Source organism: Schistocerca piceifrons, chromosome 2, assembly GCF_021461385.2.
Source record: "Schistocerca piceifrons isolate TAMUIC-IGC-003096 chromosome 2, iqSchPice1.1, whole genome shotgun sequence".
Lineage (NCBI taxonomy): Eukaryota > Metazoa > Arthropoda > Insecta > Orthoptera > Acrididae > Schistocerca > Schistocerca piceifrons.
Genome location: NC_060139.1, coordinates 908,646,921 through 908,667,357, shown reverse-complemented (window position 1 = coordinate 908,667,357; position 20,437 = coordinate 908,646,921). Strand labels below are relative to the sequence as shown.

The 20,437-nt window shown below is 42.0% G+C and overlaps 1 protein-coding gene across 1 annotated transcript in view; it reads right to left on the bottom strand.

Annotated features, from left to right (window-relative positions):
- Nucleotides 1-20,437, bottom strand: part of LOC124777283 (farnesol dehydrogenase-like) — a 53,907-nt gene that overhangs the window by 4,786 nt on the left and 28,684 nt on the right. Inside the window, exons 3-5 of the mRNA XM_047252628.1 lie at nt 19,128-19,257; nt 16,805-16,934; nt 9,142-9,288 (exon numbers count right to left, since the gene is read on the bottom strand). Coding sequence (XP_047108584.1) covers nt 9,142-9,288; nt 16,805-16,934; nt 19,128-19,257 — 407 coding nt within the window. The remainder of the gene's footprint in view (nt 1-9,141; nt 9,289-16,804; nt 16,935-19,127; nt 19,258-20,437) is intronic.

Sequence of the window (20,437 nt, the reverse complement as noted above, 5' to 3'; positions counted from 1 at the left end):
CGATTGTATGTACGAAGAAGAAAACCTTTACCCGCAGGAGAAAGGTTCTTCAGCATCTGAATATGAATAGAATCTGGCCCTGGAGCAGAGGACCGTGATCGGCCAAGTGCGTTTTCGAGTTCCCGCATGGTGAATGGGGCATTATAACTTTCACAATTCGAGGAGCGGAAGTTAGGTGGCCTAGCCTCCTCTGCCTGTTTGCGGGGGAGGAAGGCAGGGTGGTAATGAGCGGAGCTCGAAACCTCTGCGAAAAAGCGGCCGAAGGCATTGGAGACAGCCTCAGGGGCCACAAGGACGTCATTCGCGACCTTCAAGCCAGAAACTGGTGAGTGGACCTTAGTGCCAGATAGCCGGCGCAGGCTACCCCAGACAACAGAAGAAGGAGTAAAACTGTTGAAGGTGCTTGTGAAAGCAGCCCAGCTGGCTTTCTTGCTTTCTTTGATAATACGACGACACTGAGCACGTAATCGTTTATAATTGATACAATTCGCCACTGTAGGGTGGCGTTTAAATGTGCGTAAAGCACGTCGACGAGCACGTAAAGCGTCTCTACATGCTGCGGTCCACCAGGGGACCGGTACGCGACGTGGAGAAGGAGGGTGAGGGATGGAATATTCAGCAGCAGCGAGAATGACTTCCATGAGGTGTGCGACCTGACGATCGCAGCTTGTGAAGATTTGATCCTGAAAGGTCGCCCTGGAAGAGAAGAGCCCCCAGTCTGCCTTGGAGATGGTCCAATTAGAGAAGCACGGAGAGGGGGTATGCTGCAGGAGATGGATAACACACGGGAAGTGGTCGATCGAATATGTATCAGAAAGTGCATACCACTCAAACCGGCGTGCAAGTTGGGGAGTACATATAGAGAGGTCTAAATGGGAATAGGTGTGAGATGTGTCCGAAAGAAAAGTAGGGGCGCCAGTATTGAGGCAGACAAGATCGAGCTGGTTGAAGAGGTCTGCTAACAAGGAGCCCCTCGGGCAGGATGCTGGAGAGCCCCAAAGGGGATGGTGGGCATTGAAGTCTCCAGTTAACAAAAATGGTGCAGGTAGCTGAGCAATAAGTTGCATCACATCTGCCCTGGTAATGGCAGATGACGATGGAGTGTAAACGGTACAAAAGGAAAACGTAAAAGTGGGGAGAGTAATGCGGATGGCAACTGCCTGCAGGCCGGTGTGCAACGTGATGGGATCATAGTAAATATCATCCCGGACCAGCAACATAACCCCTCCATGAGCCTGGGGCGGCAACCGCTGGGTGGCGCAGGAGAAGAAATGCGCCGTGGCGGAGAAGGAGAACTGTGCTTCCTATGCGCCTTTTTGGAAGGACGTGTAGTGGAAGTACCGGTCGAAGGCTGGGAGGTCGAGGTACGGAGGAAGTCTGCACGGGATGGTTCCTTCTTGAAGGCCCGTGCATCTGACTTCGGGGTCTTCGTCTTAGCAGAAGCTGAGGAAGGTGCTCGTGTCTGTGGGGTGATGGGAGGAAGAGGAGACGTCGACCGCGCGATCTTAGCACTGGCCGAACGGACGACCGTGGTGCTGAAGGTCAGATCGCATGTCTGGGTTGCTACCTCCCGGGTAGTCCGAGGAGAGGTGAGGATAGTACTGTATTTCCCCGCTGGGAGCAGCGTGGGCTTCCTACTAGCCAATAGCTTGCGAGCAGCCGAGGTGGACACTTTCTCTTTGACCCGAATTTGTTGGATACAGCGTTCTTCCTTATAGACATGACAGTCGCGGGAGGATGCGGCATTGTCACCCTGACAGTTCACACAACGAGGAGACGGAGGTGGACAGTCACCCTCATGGGCATCCCTGCCACAAGTGACACATTTAGCCGCATTGGAACAAGACTGTCGAGTGTGATTGAAACGCTGACACTGGTAGCAGCGCGTAGGTGTCGGGACATAGGGGCGAACAGAAATAACCTCGTAGCCCGCCTTGTTGCACGATGGGAGCTTAACACTATCGAAGGTCAAGAAAATTGTCCGGGTCGGTACAAGGTCATTGTTGACCTTTTTCATGACCCTATGGACAGCCGTCACGCCCTGCTCAGCGAGGAATGATTGAAGCTCCTCGTCAGTCAATCCGTCGAGGGAGCTAGTATAGACTACACCACGAGACGAATTCAAAGTTCGGTGGGCCTCCACCCGGGCAGGGAACGTGTACAGGAGGGTGGCCCGAAGCAGTTTTTGTGCCTGAAAGGCACTCTCAGTTTCTGGTAATAAGGTGCCGTTACGCAACCTGGTACAAGATTTGACAGATCCGGCTATGGCATCTACGCCCTTCTGGATAACGAAAGGGTTGACAGAGGAAAAATCCTTTCCGTCCTCAGATCGAGAAACTACGAGGAACTGTGGGGCAGGCGGTAGTACTTTTGTCACTGTTGGCTGGTCACGTTTCCGTTTTTGGGTCGAAGTCGAAAGAGATGGAGTAGAATCCATTGCGGAGGAATCCCCCATGATTGCCAGCATCTCCGATGGTGCGCTCCTTCCTTGTGGGGACCCTCTCAGAGGGCACTCCCGCCTTAGGTGAATGTTTACACCTCAGGTCACACCTCCCGAGAAACAGACAGAGGGACCAATCGGCATGGTCAGAAGGTATCAGCTCAGGCAATCACCCCTCCCCGGGCCTGGCCTTTACCAGGGGGTACGCGCGTGCCTTACATGTCTACCCAGGGCGGGGACTTATGCGTTACCCCGTCACCGGCTACGCGTGCGAACGCGTGGGTCGGCCTTCAGGCACGCACAGGGAGGAAGGAAGAAGAGGAAAAAGAAGAGAGAGAGGGAGAAAGAGGACAGACTGTCTCAAACGCCGAGGCGGAGACCAGAGAGGGCAGTGAGAAGAGGGCAGTGAGAAGAGGGCAATGAGAAGAGGGCAATGAGAAGAGGGCAATGAGAAGAGGGCAATGAGAAGAGGGCAATGAGAAGAGGGCAATGAGAAGAGGGCAATGAGAAGAGGGCAATGAGAAGAGGGCAATGAGAAAAGGGCAATGAGAAAAGGGCAATGAGAAAAGGGCAATGAGAAAAGGGCAATGAGAAAAGGGCAATGAGAAAAGGGCAATGAGAAAAGGGCAATGAGAAAAGGGCAATGAGAAAAGGGCAATGAGAAAAGGGCAATGAGAAAAGGGCAATGAGAAAAGGGCAATGAGAAAAGGGCAATGAGAAAAGGGCAATGAGAAAAGGGCAATGAGAAAAGGGCAATGAGAAAAGGGCAATGAGAAAAGGGCAATGAGAAAAGGGCAATGAGAAAAGGGCAATGAGAAAAGGGCAATGAGAAAAGGGCAATGAGAAAAGGGCAATGAGAAAAGGGCAATGAGAAAAGGGCAATGAGAAAAGGGCAATGAGAAAAGGGCAATGAGAAAAGGGCAATGAGAAAAGGGCAATGAGAAAAGGGCAATGAGAAAAGGGCAATGAGAAAAGGGCAATGAGAAAAGGGCAATGAGAAAAGGGCAATGAGAAAAGGGCAATGAGAAAAGGGCAATGAGAAAAGGGCAATGAGAAAAGGGCAATGAGAAAAGGGCAATGAGAAAAGGGCAATGAGAAGAAGGCAATGAGAAGAAGGCAATGAGAAGAAGGCAATGAGAAGAAGGCAATGAGAAGAAGGCAAGGAGAAGAAGGCAAGGAGAAGAAGGCAATGAGAAGAAGGCAATGAGAAGAAGGCAATGAGAAGAAGGCAAGGGAAAGAATAAGGAAGACAGTGAGGTGGAGAAGAGCAAAGAAAGGAACCAACAAAAGGAAGGAAGAAACGAGAAGTGAAAAACCAAAAAGACCACGATGATAGGTCGTGGAACCGTCCGTCTCCGGACGCAGGCGCTAACTACCCCCGTGAGGGGGATGGACTCCTTTTAGTCGCCTCTTACGACAGGCAGGAATACCGCGGGCGTATTCTAATCCCCGGACCCGCAGGGGGGGGGAGTTACCTTTATGTGCTCTAGGCACTATTGATTGTGCAAAGTGAATACTTAAAGCTATTAATTCGAAATGTAAGTTGAATTTGAATTATGACCACAAGAAGGAATGCAGTTTCTTATATATGTATTTTCCTTAGTGTATATCAAAGCCCTTTTGAAATAATGTGTGCCTCTTCCAAAGTATTTTGATTTCAGCATTCTTTAAGAATTTTATAAGTATTAGGTAAAAAATGAAATGATCGTGTGACATTGCTGGCTGGGAAACCCCATCCAGGGTAGTTCAGCCACTGGGTGCAAGTGTTATTTCAGGTGACACCACAATGGGCAACTTGTCCATCAGTGATGATGAAATGATTAGGACAACACCCAGTACATGAGTGGAGAAAATCTAACCCAGCCAACAATCTAACCCAGGCCCGCAAACACATTACCACTCAGCTAAGCAGGCTGATATAAATATTACATTGTGAAGTTTTGTAAAAATTGAATTTTAAAAAATTAATGGTACATGCCTCATCTAATTCATCCCCAAATCAGAAAAATTGGTCTAAGCAATGAGTCATGAGGAACCATCAGAATGAAGTATTAAAGGACTCAAATAGGAATTTATCTGCTTCCAGAAATTGACAGTTGTAATAAAGTTTTCACCAGATTTGGATGATTAGTTCTGTAAGAGCATTTGCAGTATTATGCACATGATTTTGTCTAACACCGAGTTATTAAATTTAAAGTTTTAAATGATCAAAGAGGGGTCAGTCTCATGGAGGATGAAAGGAGAAAGATAAGCAGTACATTCTTTGTGCTGTATCTGATTACTGTTTGCAAGAAATAAATGAACCACATAAAGAATAAAAATAAGAATTTTTAAAAGAACAAATTTTTTGTATGACAAGCTTTTTACATAGTACCCTTACATATTTTACTAAAAGTTGGTACAACAGCAATAATCATGTTCATTTACATTGAAGTTATTGATCAGAATTGAAGCTATTCAACAATATTTTGAAGGGTCAGAAATATGATTTTTGATTTTTCAATCCCTACTTGTGGTTAAAGGTTACCCTTTCTCTTTATACTGAGCTGAAACTGCAAACAACTTTTTTCCATATACAGTGGAATGAAACTGCTGGGGAAAGAGGGTTAAGCAAAAAGACAAATTAGAGCCACACTGTCCATGGATGCAAGACTGCTAGTTTTTGTGATTAGACTTTGGTCCTTGGTCTCTTGTGTTATATTTCATATAGAAGTAGTGAATTTTATCTATAGTTCAGATCTGATTGCAGCAAGGTCATCATGGGAGTGAATGATTAACATTAGGTCCTTAGAATACAGTGATCCTAATTTGTGGTCTGAGGAGAGCACAGGGACAACTGGACAAAGTTGTAAGGGTAATTTTTGTCTGTGAAGGCCTCAGAGAGCCATCACATTTGGAAAGGGGCTGCTCTTCACTACAAAGAATGACCAAATGTGGTTAGGCTTGCTATGGAATGGGTGGCAACTGTAGAAGTGGAGATACCTTTGATGGATGGTAGAGGAGGAGGAAGAAATTAGTGTTTAACGTCCCGTCAACTACGAGGTCATTAGTGACGGAGCGGAAGCTCGGGTGAGGGAAGGATGGGGAAGGAAATTAGCCATGCCCTTTCAAAGGAACCATCCCAGCATTTGCCTGAAGCGATTTAGGGAAACCATGGAAAACCTAAATCAGGATGGCCGGAGACGAGATTGAACCGTCGTCCTCCCGAATGAGAGTCCAGTGTGCTAACCACTGCGCCACCTCGCTCGGTGATGGATGGTAGACTATGTGAGCAGAAGTACTGATGCTGTCATCCTCCACACAGAACTTAGCATTGAGGAAGGTGGCTTGTTAGACTGAGAATGACCAAGTGAAACAAATGGAGGAGAAGCCGTATTCATAGTCACCCTTCTCACACTCCATTTGTGAATGGAATAGGAAAGTGAGTATGTGGAATCTGTGGAACCTGGAGTACCCTCTGCCATACACTAAGATGGCATGTAGAGTATAGCTATAGAGGTAGATTTCTTTTTTGGGCATTTTTCTGGTGGTGCACACCATATCAGTTGTTAGAGGCTTCAGCAATGATGGAAACTTATGGTGAGAACTAGCGTTAACCTAGTTTACACAACATCTTGTGGTGTCTTCCCTATCAGAACCAAGTCTGTAGATTCTTAGACTGATGCTTTCCACAGTACAATACTGCCATCACAGTCGTGTTTGCTGCTTGCCTCAAGCAAGCCTTTTATAGGACTGCACTGCTTGACATGACCGTTGCTATCATGCATCAAATACAGTTGCTCAACTGATCAGGAAATAAAGCAAGGCATACCCAACAGCTGCCAGCTGCCCTTCCTTTCTCCCCTCTTGAGAAAATATTACTTTCAAATAGTGAACCCTTCTCCTGCTCCAAAACCCAGACACTTATCAATTCAGTGTCACAGATATTGACAGGTAGCTAGTTTACAAGAGCCATTTGTAGCAGAAAGTCAGGTGATGTCTTGCTGTTCACCACTATTCTTGCAACTGAAAATGCTAGATAGATCTGGCTTTTAAAGATTTCCAATATGGTTGTAGCTACAGTTTATTTTTATTCTAATGCTACCAACCAGTGTCAAACTACTGAACATGGGAAGTTACATGCCTAACAGCAAAATACTAGGTATAAATCTGTAAAATGTGCAATGGATTACATTGTAGATTGTAGGTATCCATTCTGGAGTGGTAGCAGTACTGTGTGGTGCTTAATAAGCAGTGTATCCACAGTTTTGAGTTTCATTTTTATGAAGTTATTCTTTGTTTCTTCCACCAATCGTCTTCAATGAGAGAGATGAGATCTACCCATCTTATCTTCAGCATTCTTCTGTAGCACCACATTTCAAATGCTTCTAGTCTCTTCTTGTCCAAACTATTTATCGTCAATGTTTCACTTCCATACATGGCTACACTCCATATAAATACTTTCAGAAACACTTCCTGACACTTAAATCTACACCATGTTAAATTTCTCTTCTTCAGAAACACTTTCCTGGCCATTGGCAGTCTACATTTTATGTCCTCTCTACTTCGCCCCTCATCAGTCATTTTGCTCCCCAAATAGCGAAACTCTTTTACTACTTTAAGTGTCACTTCCTAATCTAATTCCCTCAGCGTCACTCTGCTTAGTTCGACTACATTCCATTATCCTCGTTTTGCTTTTGTTGATGTTAATCTTATATCCTCCTTTCAAGACACTGTCCATTTCGCTCAACTGCTCTTCCAAGTCCTTTGCTGTCTGACAGAATTACAATGTCATTGGTGAACCTCAAAGTTTTTATTTTTTCCTCCATGAATTTTAATACATACTCCGAACTTTTCTTTTGTTTCCTTTATTGCTTGCTCAATATACAGATTGAATAGCATCGGCGATAGGTTACAACCCTGTCTTACTCCCTTCCCAACCACTGCTTCCCTTTCATGTCCCTCGACTCTTATAACTGCCATCTGGTTTCTGTACAAATTGTAAATAGCCTTTCGTTCCCTGTATTTTACACCTGCCACCTTCAGAATTTGAAAGAGTACTCCAGTCAACATTGTCAAAAGCTTTCTCCGAGTCTACAAATGCTATAAATGTACGTTTGCCTTTTCTTAACCTAGCTTCTAAAATAAGTCTTAGGGTCAGTATTGCCACATGTGTCTCAACATTTATATGGAATCCAAACTGATCTTCCCTGAGGTCAGCTTCTTCTAGTTTTTCCATTCATCTGTAAAGAATCCACGTTAGTATTTTGCAGCCGTGACTTATTAAACTGATAGTTTGGTAATTTTCACATCTGTCAGCACCTGCTTTCTTTGGGATTGGAATTCTATACTTCTTGAAGTCTGAGGGTATTTTGCCTGTCTCATACATCTTGCTCACCAGATGGTAGAGTTTTGTCAGGCCATCCGTAGTTTTAATGGAATGTTGTCTACTTCCGGAGCTTTGTTGTGACTCAAGTCTTTCAGTGCTCTGTCAAACTCTTCACGCAGTATTCTACCTCCCATTTCATCTTCATCTACATCCTCTTCCATTTCCATAATATTGTCCTCAATAACATCGCCCTTGTATAGACGCTATATACTCCGTCCACCTTTCTGCTTTCCCTTCTTTGCTTAGACCTGGGTTTCCATCTGAGCTTTTGATATTCATACAAGTGGTTCTCTTCTCTGAAGAGGTCTTTAATTTTCCTGTAGGCTGTATCTATCTTACCCCTAGTGAGATAAGCCTATACATCCTTACATTTGTCCTGTAGCCATGCCTGCTTAGGTATTTTGCACTTCCTGTCGACCTTATTTTTGAGACGTTTGTATTCCTTTTTGCCTGCTTCATTTACTGCATTTTTATATTTTCTCCTTTCATCAATTAAATTCAATATTTCTTCTGTCACCCAAGGATTTCTATTAGCCCTCGTCTTTTTACCAACTTGATCGTCTGCTGTCTTCACTACTTCATCCCTCAAAGCTACCCATTCTTTTTCTACTGTATTTCTTTCCCCTCATTCCTGTCAATTGTTCCCTTATGCTCTCCCTGAAACTCTGTACAACCTCTGGTTTAGTCAGTTTATCAAGGTCCCATCTCCTTAAATTCCCACCTTTTTGCAGTTTCTTCAGTTTTAATCTAGTTCATAATCAATAGATTGTAGTCAGAATCCACATCTGCCCCTGGAAATGTCTTACAATTTAAAACCTGGTTCCTAAATCTCTGTCTTACCATTATATAATCTGATACCTTCTAGTACCTCCAGGCTTCTTCCATGTATACAACCTATATAAATACGCAATTCTCTCTCCATGACACTATGGTGGCCATTATGCTCTTTCAGGCCCATGTGTTTCATATTACATCAAAACAAGTACAGGTGATATGTTTAAGAGGTGGATGAGTACAATATCACAAAGTCAAATGTCTGATGCGACTGCATTGCAGTAGACTGACAAAATGAATAACTAATGTCTAAACATAACACAGTACTGCTATTGGAGATTAACATTTCAAATGTTCATTGCATACAAATTTTTTTATCACCATATATCATTCACAATCCACAGCTTTATGTTAATCATAGTTAATATTTCTTGTGCTCATATTTAATGCCCAATATGCTAAGGTACCAAGAACATTGACTTTATTAAAATTAAGAGTTTGTGGCAGATAGATTAGTACAGTGATAGCAAGCTACAAGTAACATATTGCTAGCATTTACCTGTACACGTGGATGTTGCGACAACATGTAAACTACAGCATTTGCAACATCCTCTGCTTCAAGGCAAGGTGCTATGTCGAAGATGCCTGGTGTTATTTTTTTGGAATGAGAGAAAATTTCTGTCTTCACCAACCCAGGGGAAACTGCCTGCAAATTAAATACGTTTGTCTATTTTACTCCACTAACAAAAGACAACAAATTTAATTATTTTTAATCTGTAGCATTGTCAGCAAAACAATCTACATTTTAAAGTTTTCAGTCTAGTAGAGGTATTTTTACCATGTTTTTCTGCATTTATCCTCAGTCTTCAAGTGAAGAAGTTTGCTCATTGTATTCTTCAAAAACTATAAAGGCTTTCTCTGAAAATTACCTAGAAGGATCAGTATTTGGCACTCTAGGTATATTTTTCCATCATGGGGAGAAGTGTTGGCAATGAACACATCTGAACTTTTTGAAGATGTTCAAGTAGTGACCAGTCAGGGATACTGAACCAGTTGAAGCAGCAATGGGCACTAAGCTACACAGGGCTGGGAAAGCAAACAGGACAAACATTTAATAGTTTTGCTAACATCAAGGTTATCATTTCTCAGAAAGGTACTAGAACCATGTGATTCAGATAGTTAACATGTAGAGGACCTATAAGTTTAAACAAATAGCTGACCAGTCACTAGAAAAATTTGTACCTAGCAGAATTAGAGATGGGTAGCTGTTCCCCTTGAGGACAAACACCAGAAAGCTTCAAGGAACAGTACCTACTGCACAATAGTTACAAAACAAAGCTTGAATTCACATAATTTAAACATTCTGCTGTTAGCCAAGCAATGTGTGAAGCCTTAAAAACTGCTAGAGCAAAATACCTTTACCTGTACAAAATCCCAAGAAACGTTTGTTATTTTCATATTAATGTCAGAAGCAGAAAAACCAGTGTCCTTTTTTGTGGGAATGAGAAGCACAAAAAAGGAGCAAAAACAAGACAGACATTGAATTTGGTCTTCAAATATTCTTTCACAAATCGAAGTCTAAGAATGTTGCCACCATTTAATGCCCATGAAACTACTTAGACAAGTGATCATAGTCAGCACTACTTACACAGGAAAAATCATTAACATAAGCAAAGTTCAATAAATCCCAGGATCCATTGGAGATTCTGCCCATTTCTGTTCACACTATGAATTAGCACCACTGTTAACCATAATCCACCTCAGAACCTTTGACCAGAGAGATGATCTAAGATAACAGGAAACTGGGACACACATCTACAAAAAGTGAAGTCTGACTTACATAACTACCATTAGATACTATATTTATGGTAGCCTTAGAATATATCCTAAGTCAAACATCATAATCTACTTTTAACAAAATAACCTTTTCCTGAGTAGACAGAGGTATCTTGACTACAGAATTACTGGAACCATTCATGTCAATGTTTATGTGGAACAGTGTGTGGACATATGGAGTGGAACAGCCACATAGGCTTTACTACCGTTAAAGCAAATGGCAGGCTACAACTCAGCAATAAGACATTGAGAAACTGCAGCTTCTATGGCCTGTACTAGGTTACTTCTGAAGTGTGTGCACAAGCTACTGTATGTCATGTCTAACAGATGACAGCAAGGATGTACAGGAAAGGGTAGCAGATGTGGTCTCTGACTGGAAAGGAGGTGACAAATTTTAAATGTCAGCCACTGGTAGAAACCTGCCAGACTTATGAAAGAAACTGCTTAAACACTTTAAGAAACTGACACCCAGCACATGTGCATCTGTGCATTGATGAGATGGTGCAGGGGTCATGCTTTTGTAACATGCTGCTGGTGCCACAAATATGCATGGGGGTCTGCAGAAATTTTTGTAAGAGGGGGGCAAGATTCTAAAACTGCCACTTTCAATATAACTAATTCATTTACTGTGAAAACTTTTAATTCTTCAAGAACTATGTTCAAATGATTGATAGGTGTCCCCTTTATGCTAAGAATCTAAGTCAAGGCATTTGTTTGGTCCCTTTCTGTAGCTCAGTATGAATTGAACAAAATGAATAAAACAAGAAACAACTTTTTTCTTTCTAGGGAATTACCAATAAAATATGGTGTACCACAGAGCTCAATCTTAGGTCCATTACTACTCTTGATTTGTGTGGACGACTTAGTTGAATATGCGAGTCCCACAAAAACTGTCCTGTTTGCCAATGACACCAGCATATTGCTCACTGGATCCAGTCCAGAAACTTTGTGGTCCACAGCAGAAAGTTCTATGAAAAGACTGAGTGGTCCACAAAAAACAAACTCATTATAAATACTGAAAAAGTGTGTGTATTTTCATTTAATTCCTCCAGCTAATCAAATGTCTATTCAAGCCCAATTAAAAAATGATCCCCTAGAAAATGTAAATGTCACAAAATTCTTGGGTCTTTGAGTTCAGCAAGACAAAGTGGGAGACATATAGATAACTTGTGTAGAAAACTATTGTCTGTGTGCTATGGCCTAAGAATTTTAAAGGCTACAACAAACGAAACAACAGTACCGCAGGCATACTATGCACAGTTCCACTCAATCAGATATGGGATCATTTTCTGGGGATACTCACAGTGTAAAGGTTTTTAGAATGCAAGAAAGAGCTTTAAGAATAATTTGTGGCCTTAAAAAGGAGGAGGCCTGTAAATCCCATTTTACTGAGCTTGGTGTCCTAAACGTTCCAAGTTTATTCATTTATGAAACTATCTTGTTCACTTGGGACTACCTCCTGAAAACAGGCAAACTGCTACAGAACAAAAGTGTACACAACTATAGTACCAGAAGGGAATCAAATATACATCAAAAATATCACAGGACAACCACCTATCAGAGGAGCATAATTAACATTGGTGTAATACTACACAATAAGATACTGGAGGAAATAAAAAATACTACTCATCCAATATTTAAAGCTAAACTAAAGGCATTTCTAATAGAGCACTGTTTCTATTCTGTCAGAGAATTTCTGAGTAAGTGACAAAATTAATTGTAGTAAGTACCTAATTTTAATTGCTAATACTATGTATTATTGTAACTTATCTTTGACCTGTCCAATATCAATTGTACAATTTGTGCTATATGATAAAACTGGACCAATAAAAATCACATCAAATCAGATCAAAGGAAGTGATCAAGACCCTGAGGACACTATTTCAGTACAAATCTGTAAAGTTTTGTGACTATTTTGACAACAGAAGAGTGCTAAAATTGTCATCGTACCAAGTAATCTGCAAAGTTTCCCATGGGCATTGTGACAACCAAAAAACTAAAGACATCATTACTAAAGTTACTGTTCCTATCATGCTATGCTGTGTAAAATCTGCAGTTTGGTACAATTGCAGACAATCACTGCTATAAATTCGTGAGAATTTTGCTATGAATGTAAGAACTGTGACCAGGTTCCAAGGTAGTGCAAGTGCCTCTCTTGCCACATTGTGCACACCTATGCACATGTGCTTAATGTGTTTGGCATGTAACAACACCATTTCAGTACACACAGGTACTGTATCGTTATGGCACCAGTGTTGACAGTGACAAAGCACAAAGTATTAGTGGGTCAGAGTCTACCAACTTCAGCCTATCAAGAATTGGGGAGTTCTGGATCAGGACATCATGAAGAAACATTATCTATCTTGTAGGTCTCTTACAAATAGAATTAGACAAAAACAGCTCTTCAAGAAATGTACCACCAACCATTCTTGCCACACTCCATTTGTGAATGGGGGTGGGAAGACCCCTTGATACAGGACAATAGGAAAGTTCTCTCCCTCCCCTTTTGTAATAATTCAGACTAAACATATAACTGAACAGAATGAGCCCTCATTTTTTTTTATCAGAGCTGTGCGTGAAATTAACACTGAAGGTACCGGCATAACAATGTACCCAACATACTTCTGGGTCAGTGTAGTAAAGGGGCAGACTAGATTGTGAGGCAATTTTAGGAACAGAGATGGAGGCCTTACATGAAGTATGGTATCCCATGCCAATTGGTTTGCCTTTTGTCAGAAATTACAATCTAATATGGACAAAGCTTCACGAATGGGTTCTCAACACTAACTACCTTAGGCAACAAGACACAGTCCAGTCAATCAATTCACAGTTTAAATTACCAACAGCAGGCAACTGACCTATGCACTATGCAGTGAAAGTTGTTTGGAAACACTAAATATTAGGAAAATAATGTGTTCAGCTGAGAAGTCTCAAATCTGCACAAATCATTATAAGAGAAAGTGCCAACAAATGTACGAGGATCATTTAAAGTATTGAGTAACCCATTGTTATGCATATTTTTATTTTTTTAGATACTTTACAGAATTCTGTCAATTTTCAGTACAACTTTCACTTTGCTGCTCACATTCCCTCTCCTCCTCCCCCTCCCATTTTGTAAATTGTGAACTCCTTGTGGTAGAAATCCATTATGGCTGCAGGAAGAGACTGACCTCACTTTCTGTACTCCCTCCAGCTGTTTCTCCACAGAAACAAAGATTTTGATCGTAAAGTGACAGATTTAGACTATAAGGACAAAATAGAATGCTTACACACCCAACTATACAAATTTTATCCACAGTACTGTTCCACTGCACAAGTATCTTCCCAGAGAGTTCATCACAAAGCCCAACAGGGTTTGAAAGTGTCTGAATGAAGTAGAGAGCACTTCCAGTCAATTAAAGGAAACCTATCAGAATGCAACACACTGCGTCCCAGGAGACACTGCCCGTAACTTTTCCAGAACACTGCACTGTCCTTACTCTGTTTTGATGACTCCAAATGGTGCTATTCCACACTTTGGCCTTTTAATCTGAAATCATAATATACTAGCTTACACCTCTTCACAATATTTCCAAAAAATTTTCTTCAAAATCTCCGAAGCTTCTTGATAACTAGCAGTTAACTATACTCTATAGCAAATTTTGTGCAACTTCTTTTGTAGAAGATTATACCAGTATGAACAGCCAAACCAGAATAAAAATTTCAATATGCAGGGATTTGTGTTCCATCAATGTCAATTATTTGAAAAACTGCACCTGTGTGCAACCTATTTTTGAAGGTAACCCATTTAAGAACTGCAACACACTTAAGAAAACTATAGCATATCAGATAATCTAACCAGCAGACTCACCAGAGTCAAATGAGCTATTGGCCACAAAGCTAATCATTTGTGTAAAATAGTTAATATTGAGATATACAGTCCTTGCAGAGTCATTTCTCAAAACAAAAATTGCAGTGTCTTACTTTCTTCCATTATTCATTGCTGGAATCCAGATGTGGCATTTCAATGAAGTTATTAAATCACAGTGGAATGTACAGCTTGTGACATTTGACTTATTACTGCAGATGAATACACCAAATATATACTTAGTGGTACTCTCGTAAAGTAGGCACTGCTTGCCTTTCCACTGTGTTTTGATTAATTCATTGAAGCTCCAAATTTGAACCATATTGACAAATAGGGAAAAATCGAAAGATACACAGGAACTTCCATTTTTGGAAATGTGACACTAGGTACTCTTACAGCATATTGTTTGAAGTAAATTTTTAGTTTTTGCAAAATAGTCAAATTCATGACACCTGTCAATCTGGTGGCCATATCTGTCAAATACTATCAATTCATTGGCAGCCAACACTTTGGTACTCTAGATTCATTAACATTATAACATTTATTGTATGCAACAATTTTTCATATGAATAATGGGGTGGCTTGAACCGATTCTCTGATAATTGTTATCTGGTTTTGGCTGCTAGGTCTGGGGGACATTCCCTTGTTAGCGACATTTCTATCTTCTCTAACCCATCAACTTACTTCTTGAGGAAGTGATTACATGATGATTGCTAAAATGCTCACTTTTCATATCCATGTTCTCATCTCTGCAGTGCATCGCTAATCAATGCTGGCAACCATTCACGTGGCTCCACAGGTACACAGAGGTCTCGCAGGCATTTCAACAATTTTTCCTCTAACAGTTAGCTCTTATGACAGCACACAGTCTAAAAAAAATAGACATCTTCCATCTCCCCACCCACAGCTGTCCCACCCCTGCACCAGTGTAGTCAAGGCATTAAACTGAGAGGTACCTCTCAAACAGGATGCAGCAGAAAGAAACTACATCTAAAAGCAATTAAAATAGACTAACAAAGATGACAAAGTGGTCAAGGAGGTAGGGTCAGGCATCCCCCAGACTCAGTATGCAATGGGAGCTGCCCCAACCCCAACCACCTCACCCCTGTCAAGCACCGAAGGTAGCTTACAGCCTTTTATCTGGAAATAAAAACCACTTTCCCAGTGAAAACTGAGAAACAGATCAACTGTCCATCAATCTTCTGCCAACATTTGAGGCAAAGAATTCAGATGGCCATGCTTAGCATGGAGGGACAGAACAAGAAGCTTCACAACTGCACTACAGGGGTGGCTTATTACATAAAGTAACTTTATAGCTTAGCCTGGTACGACCGATGCAGAGGTAACATAGGACAGTTTATTCCATCTTGGCTTCTAGGAGGAACAGAAGGAAGAGCACCATATAGCAGTAGCCTCCTTTATAGCCCTGCAAATCTGCACCTGGAATTGGCAAAACCAAATATTCTGCTAGTTCATTCCATGGGATATCCACATGACTTGCAACACAGGTAAACACAACCAAGCAATCATTATGACCAAGTTCACCAAGAGGGTGATGTATAACAGACCACAGGTTTCCTGGAGTAATGTCTATCTACAGCCTGAAGACCGCTCACTGGGTAACTACATATTAAAATTAAAGTAAAGGGAAGCCTGTTTAATAAAGTGGAAGGCTCTTAACCACTATTAGCTCCTCTGTAAAAACACAGAGTTCCTGGCAACAAAGGGTGTTCCTGGCAAGCAGGAATCATGAAAGAGTATCCCAGCTTATCCATGGTTTTAGAGCTGTCAGCATAAAAGATTGCAGTACGCTACTATTTAAGAACAGAACATAACTGACACCGAGAGATCCTGAGGGTGAGACCTTAGGACCTCTAAATGGATCAGTCCTAATGTGTGGATTGGGCACCAATCACGGGGATGTGCAGGAGAAAACATCAGCACATTCCAGGGAAAAGTGGCTATGACCTTAGCAAAGTGCAATGAGGTGCATTCCAACTGGCAATCCCATCAGAGGACGAATATCGGGAGGTTGACACCCTGCATTTGTAGAAAGTATGGGATACATACAATACCAAGAGTTGGTATCATCAGAACTGCCACATCTCAGAACTGAAGACTTTAGACACCAATTCAGCAAGGAGAATTGTCTATAGGACTCGTCTGGAAGGCATCAATGGCTAGACAAACTCCAGAATGATGACATGGGTATAACACTTTCCAAGCTGAAGACCCCACTGGGCCATAAACCTGGCAATTCTAGAGCAGTCTGGATGAGATCAAGGCCCAGTAAATATGGAGAAGAGTAGCATGAATTGCACCCAAAGAGGCATGGGCTAGGAAGCGGAAGTGTGTAGCTTTCACATGCAACTAGCCTACTCAACTATTATCAGTAAGCAAAGTCAGCTTTTTATCAAAAAACTGTACACTCAACTGGCGCTACCACCCGAATATGAAAACAAGACTAAGCACTTCGCACAGAACGTAAACAACCAAGAGTAACTGCAAGGAGCCGTAGCAGCCGGTGCAGCAAGCTTACCCCAACGCGTATCTTGCTGCCCCTGGCGACCAGATCTTTGCGTAAGCCTTCCAGCAGCGTATTGACGGCGTGTTTGCTTGCGTAATACATCGCCAGGTCGCTGTTGTACGGCGGAGAGTGAGCAGCCAAGCTGAAAAAGCCGGAAGATGTGTAAGTAGGTCGGCCAAAATAGGCTGCACGTATTGTCGCATTGTTACAAGTGGGTACACAGTTCTATCTTATCAACAAATGTAGTCTTTTTCTCGCGCAGCCCCCGGAAGACTTCATTCTAGAGCTTTAGTATCAACTAAAATTTTAGATACGATGGCAGCATAAAAACATGGCGGAAGGAACATTTCTGTGCCTTACGACTATCAATCATTCCACCTAAGTGCATTTTCACGCAGTGCGGTTGATTCAGAAAACGGGTGTGTGGGTACCGCACGCTCTAAGCCAAAATCACAAAAATTAGTGGGTGGTCATTTGTGCATCTTCGATTGCTCGTCATCAATTTGCCTGTGTGCAACACCTGTGCGCATCCATAAAAAAGTTGTGCATCTGGTGGAACAGCGACGGTTTTTTGTACTACGAATTACTTCCCCGAGGTGTAACCATCACTGCTGATATTTACTTTCAACAACTAAGACGTATTGCAGACCCAGTCCAGGGATAACGAGCAGGAAGACTGCGTGAAGTGACGCTACTCCGCGATAACGTCCACCCACATCCTGCCTGACAAAACACTGAACTTGCGCCATCAGATTTTCGTCTTTTCCGTTCTGTCCAACAACCTTCAAGGAGCTTTCTTTCCTGATGAAAATGCGCTCCTAATATGGCCCGAAAAGTTCTACGTGATTTCTACATTCGCGGAATCTTAAAGTTATCCCAGCATTGGCAGACTTAAATAATGAAAGAATATACAGAGTCTTCAAAAAATCATCCGATTTTAAAAATCAACTTATTTTGGACGTGAGCATGAACAACGTACCGTTGACAAGAGCAAACTAGTTTTACATGGTTTCCCCGTAGGTAGCATTGTGCGCCCACTTCAGTTCAGTTCTAGTAAAAATTGTGTCTTAACAACAGAAAGCATTGTGTGTTCTTTTCGCGCAGTGTGGGTCAATATTAACTGTCCAGCCTTACTTTCGTACTCGATATGGTGCGGATCCTCTAACAGCACAGAGCATTAGACGATGGCACGAGGAATTCCGAGAAACAGGTTGGTTGTTTAAAGGCAAATCGCCGGGCTGCCCCCGAATGTCTGACAAACGCATCCGCCAATTTCACAAGCAGTTCGCAGAAAGCCGTTAGTCATCCAGCTAGACAGCTCAACATGCCCCCAATGTCCGTATGGCGTTTGTTGCGTCGACGTTTACACATGAAACCATACAAAATTCAGCTACCCCAAGCTCCTGATGAAAGTAGCAACATGTGGGGTTCAGCAGTTTCGTTCTTGGCAAGATGGAGGATGACAGTTTTATTCCATGCTTATTGTTCAGTGACAAGGCAACATTCCATTTAAATGGAAAGACGAATCGTCAGTGTGAGAATGGGGGTACGGAACAACCAACTGAAGCTGTAAAACATGAGGGACTCTTCAAAATTTAATGTGTTTTCTGCAGTTTCACAGAAAAAGGTGTACGGTTCATTTCTGTTTGCCACGAACACCGTCACAGGAAGCACGTATCTCAAAATGCTTGAGAACTTTCTTTCCCACATTCTTGGAGTGATTCGAACGACTTCATTTACCAACAGGATGGGACACCACACTGGCATCTGGAAGTGCGGAAATTTTTAAATCGAAGGATTACTGAAGGTTAGATCGTTGACACTGGACCGAATGATTCAGTCTTACGTTACTGGCCTCCTAGGTCACCGGACATGACTGATTATTTCTTGTGGGGGTTTATGAAAGGGTGTCTCCGTTACTAACAAGGACATAGGTAACAGCAGCTGTGGAAACTAACTCAAGACATGCTCGCTGCAATGTGGGAACAATTTGAATACAGCACTGACTATATGCCGTGCATCTCAAGGGGGCATATTTGACACCATTGGAAAGGTATGAAAAGTTTCCCATTCATAAAAAAAATTCAATGTCTATGTTTATTAGTTTCAGAAATACAGACGTGCCAAATCGGATGATTCTTTCTGATACTCCCTGTATTGTGAGTACTCAAGTCTGATGTGTATCTTATTTTTATTAAACGTATGGAAAATGCTACGAACTTCCGTTTGTTCTTTAATTACACCACCAATGCGAGTATTCCGTGTAACGTATCGACTTAAGAGCTGTGATTTGCCGCACGATTTTCTAATACAAAATGCGTGATGAAGCGCCTACCTGCTGATGTGGATGATGAAGCCGTCGTCGACACCTCTGGCCAACATGTCCTGCACTGCTTCTCTGGTGCAGATGCTCAGACCCAGCACATTCACTTCCAAGACGCGTCTCCACAGATCCGTAGGTGCAGCTGCAAAAAATAGAAGGGTTTTACGCTGAAGGAAGCCGTGACAAATGTATCGACTAATGACAATTTCCAGTATAGTGAAAGCACTTAAGGGGGAACGACAGGGTGACGGACGAAAATATTGCTCTAATTCAGGATTTTTTTCCTCTGTACTGGAATGTAGTAGACAAATGGGGTTTGCTGCAATGGACAAAGCATACATTGACGTTTTTATTGGCATTTTTATTGGAAAATATTTGTCTTTACTGTGTAATCGGGGCAGCTCTGAAAGGAGGTAGATCGACAGTTGTCGCTGTAACTCCAGTTGTGGTTATCCGAAACATTAAATTAACATATCACCCTCATACTTACAGAGTTTAGTTCATCGTAGGGATTTCCAAAAATTGTGTGGTCAATTATAAATATCTGAAAAAATAGCAATTTTTTTGGACCATCTTTTCCTGCCGAAAAAGAATTTAAGAAAATTCAATTTGGTTCAAGGGAGACAATCATTAAACAGAATGAAAATTTTAGCGAGGGCGACGACAACCACGCCGAAAAACGGTTTTGAGAAAAACGCGTTTAAAGTTTAAAAGGTATTTATCATACAGAAAGAGGGACGAAGTTTGAAACTTACGGGACGTCATCAATGCCTGGTCCATAATTACTATCCCCCAGGTAGTGGATGGCCGCTTTCTGCTACTTTGGCTTGGTAAGCCCTCCTTTTCGTCCTCTAAGCCCTTTTCGCCGCTGGCGTCTACCTCCATAGAATCAGGGATTTCATCGCCGATTTTGCTATGAAAGGCATTTGCATGTAGGTACACTACTGTAGTATAGCATACACTGGGTAGACATAAGGCCAAATTTGAAGCTTTCTCTTCGGCTGGATGTTATTTTTGGAGCGTATCTCCGAATGAGACTTAAAACTTTTGTTCACATTTTGAATAAAATCGCGCAAACAACGCTCGAGCAAATCGGGTTTTCTCAGATCAGTATTAATGGAGGTGAGAGCATCGATAACGACTTGTGACAATGGCGTCTTGTGTTTGTAACTTTCCAGTTCATCGTATGCTTCAGCTTCAAACGCTCACAGAATCGTTACTTTCTGGAGTTTGCGCATAAAGTTTGGGGAATAATTCTTCAATTTATATACATTATACTTCTGTAATAAAATATATGGTTTCTGCGACAGTCACTCTGTCGT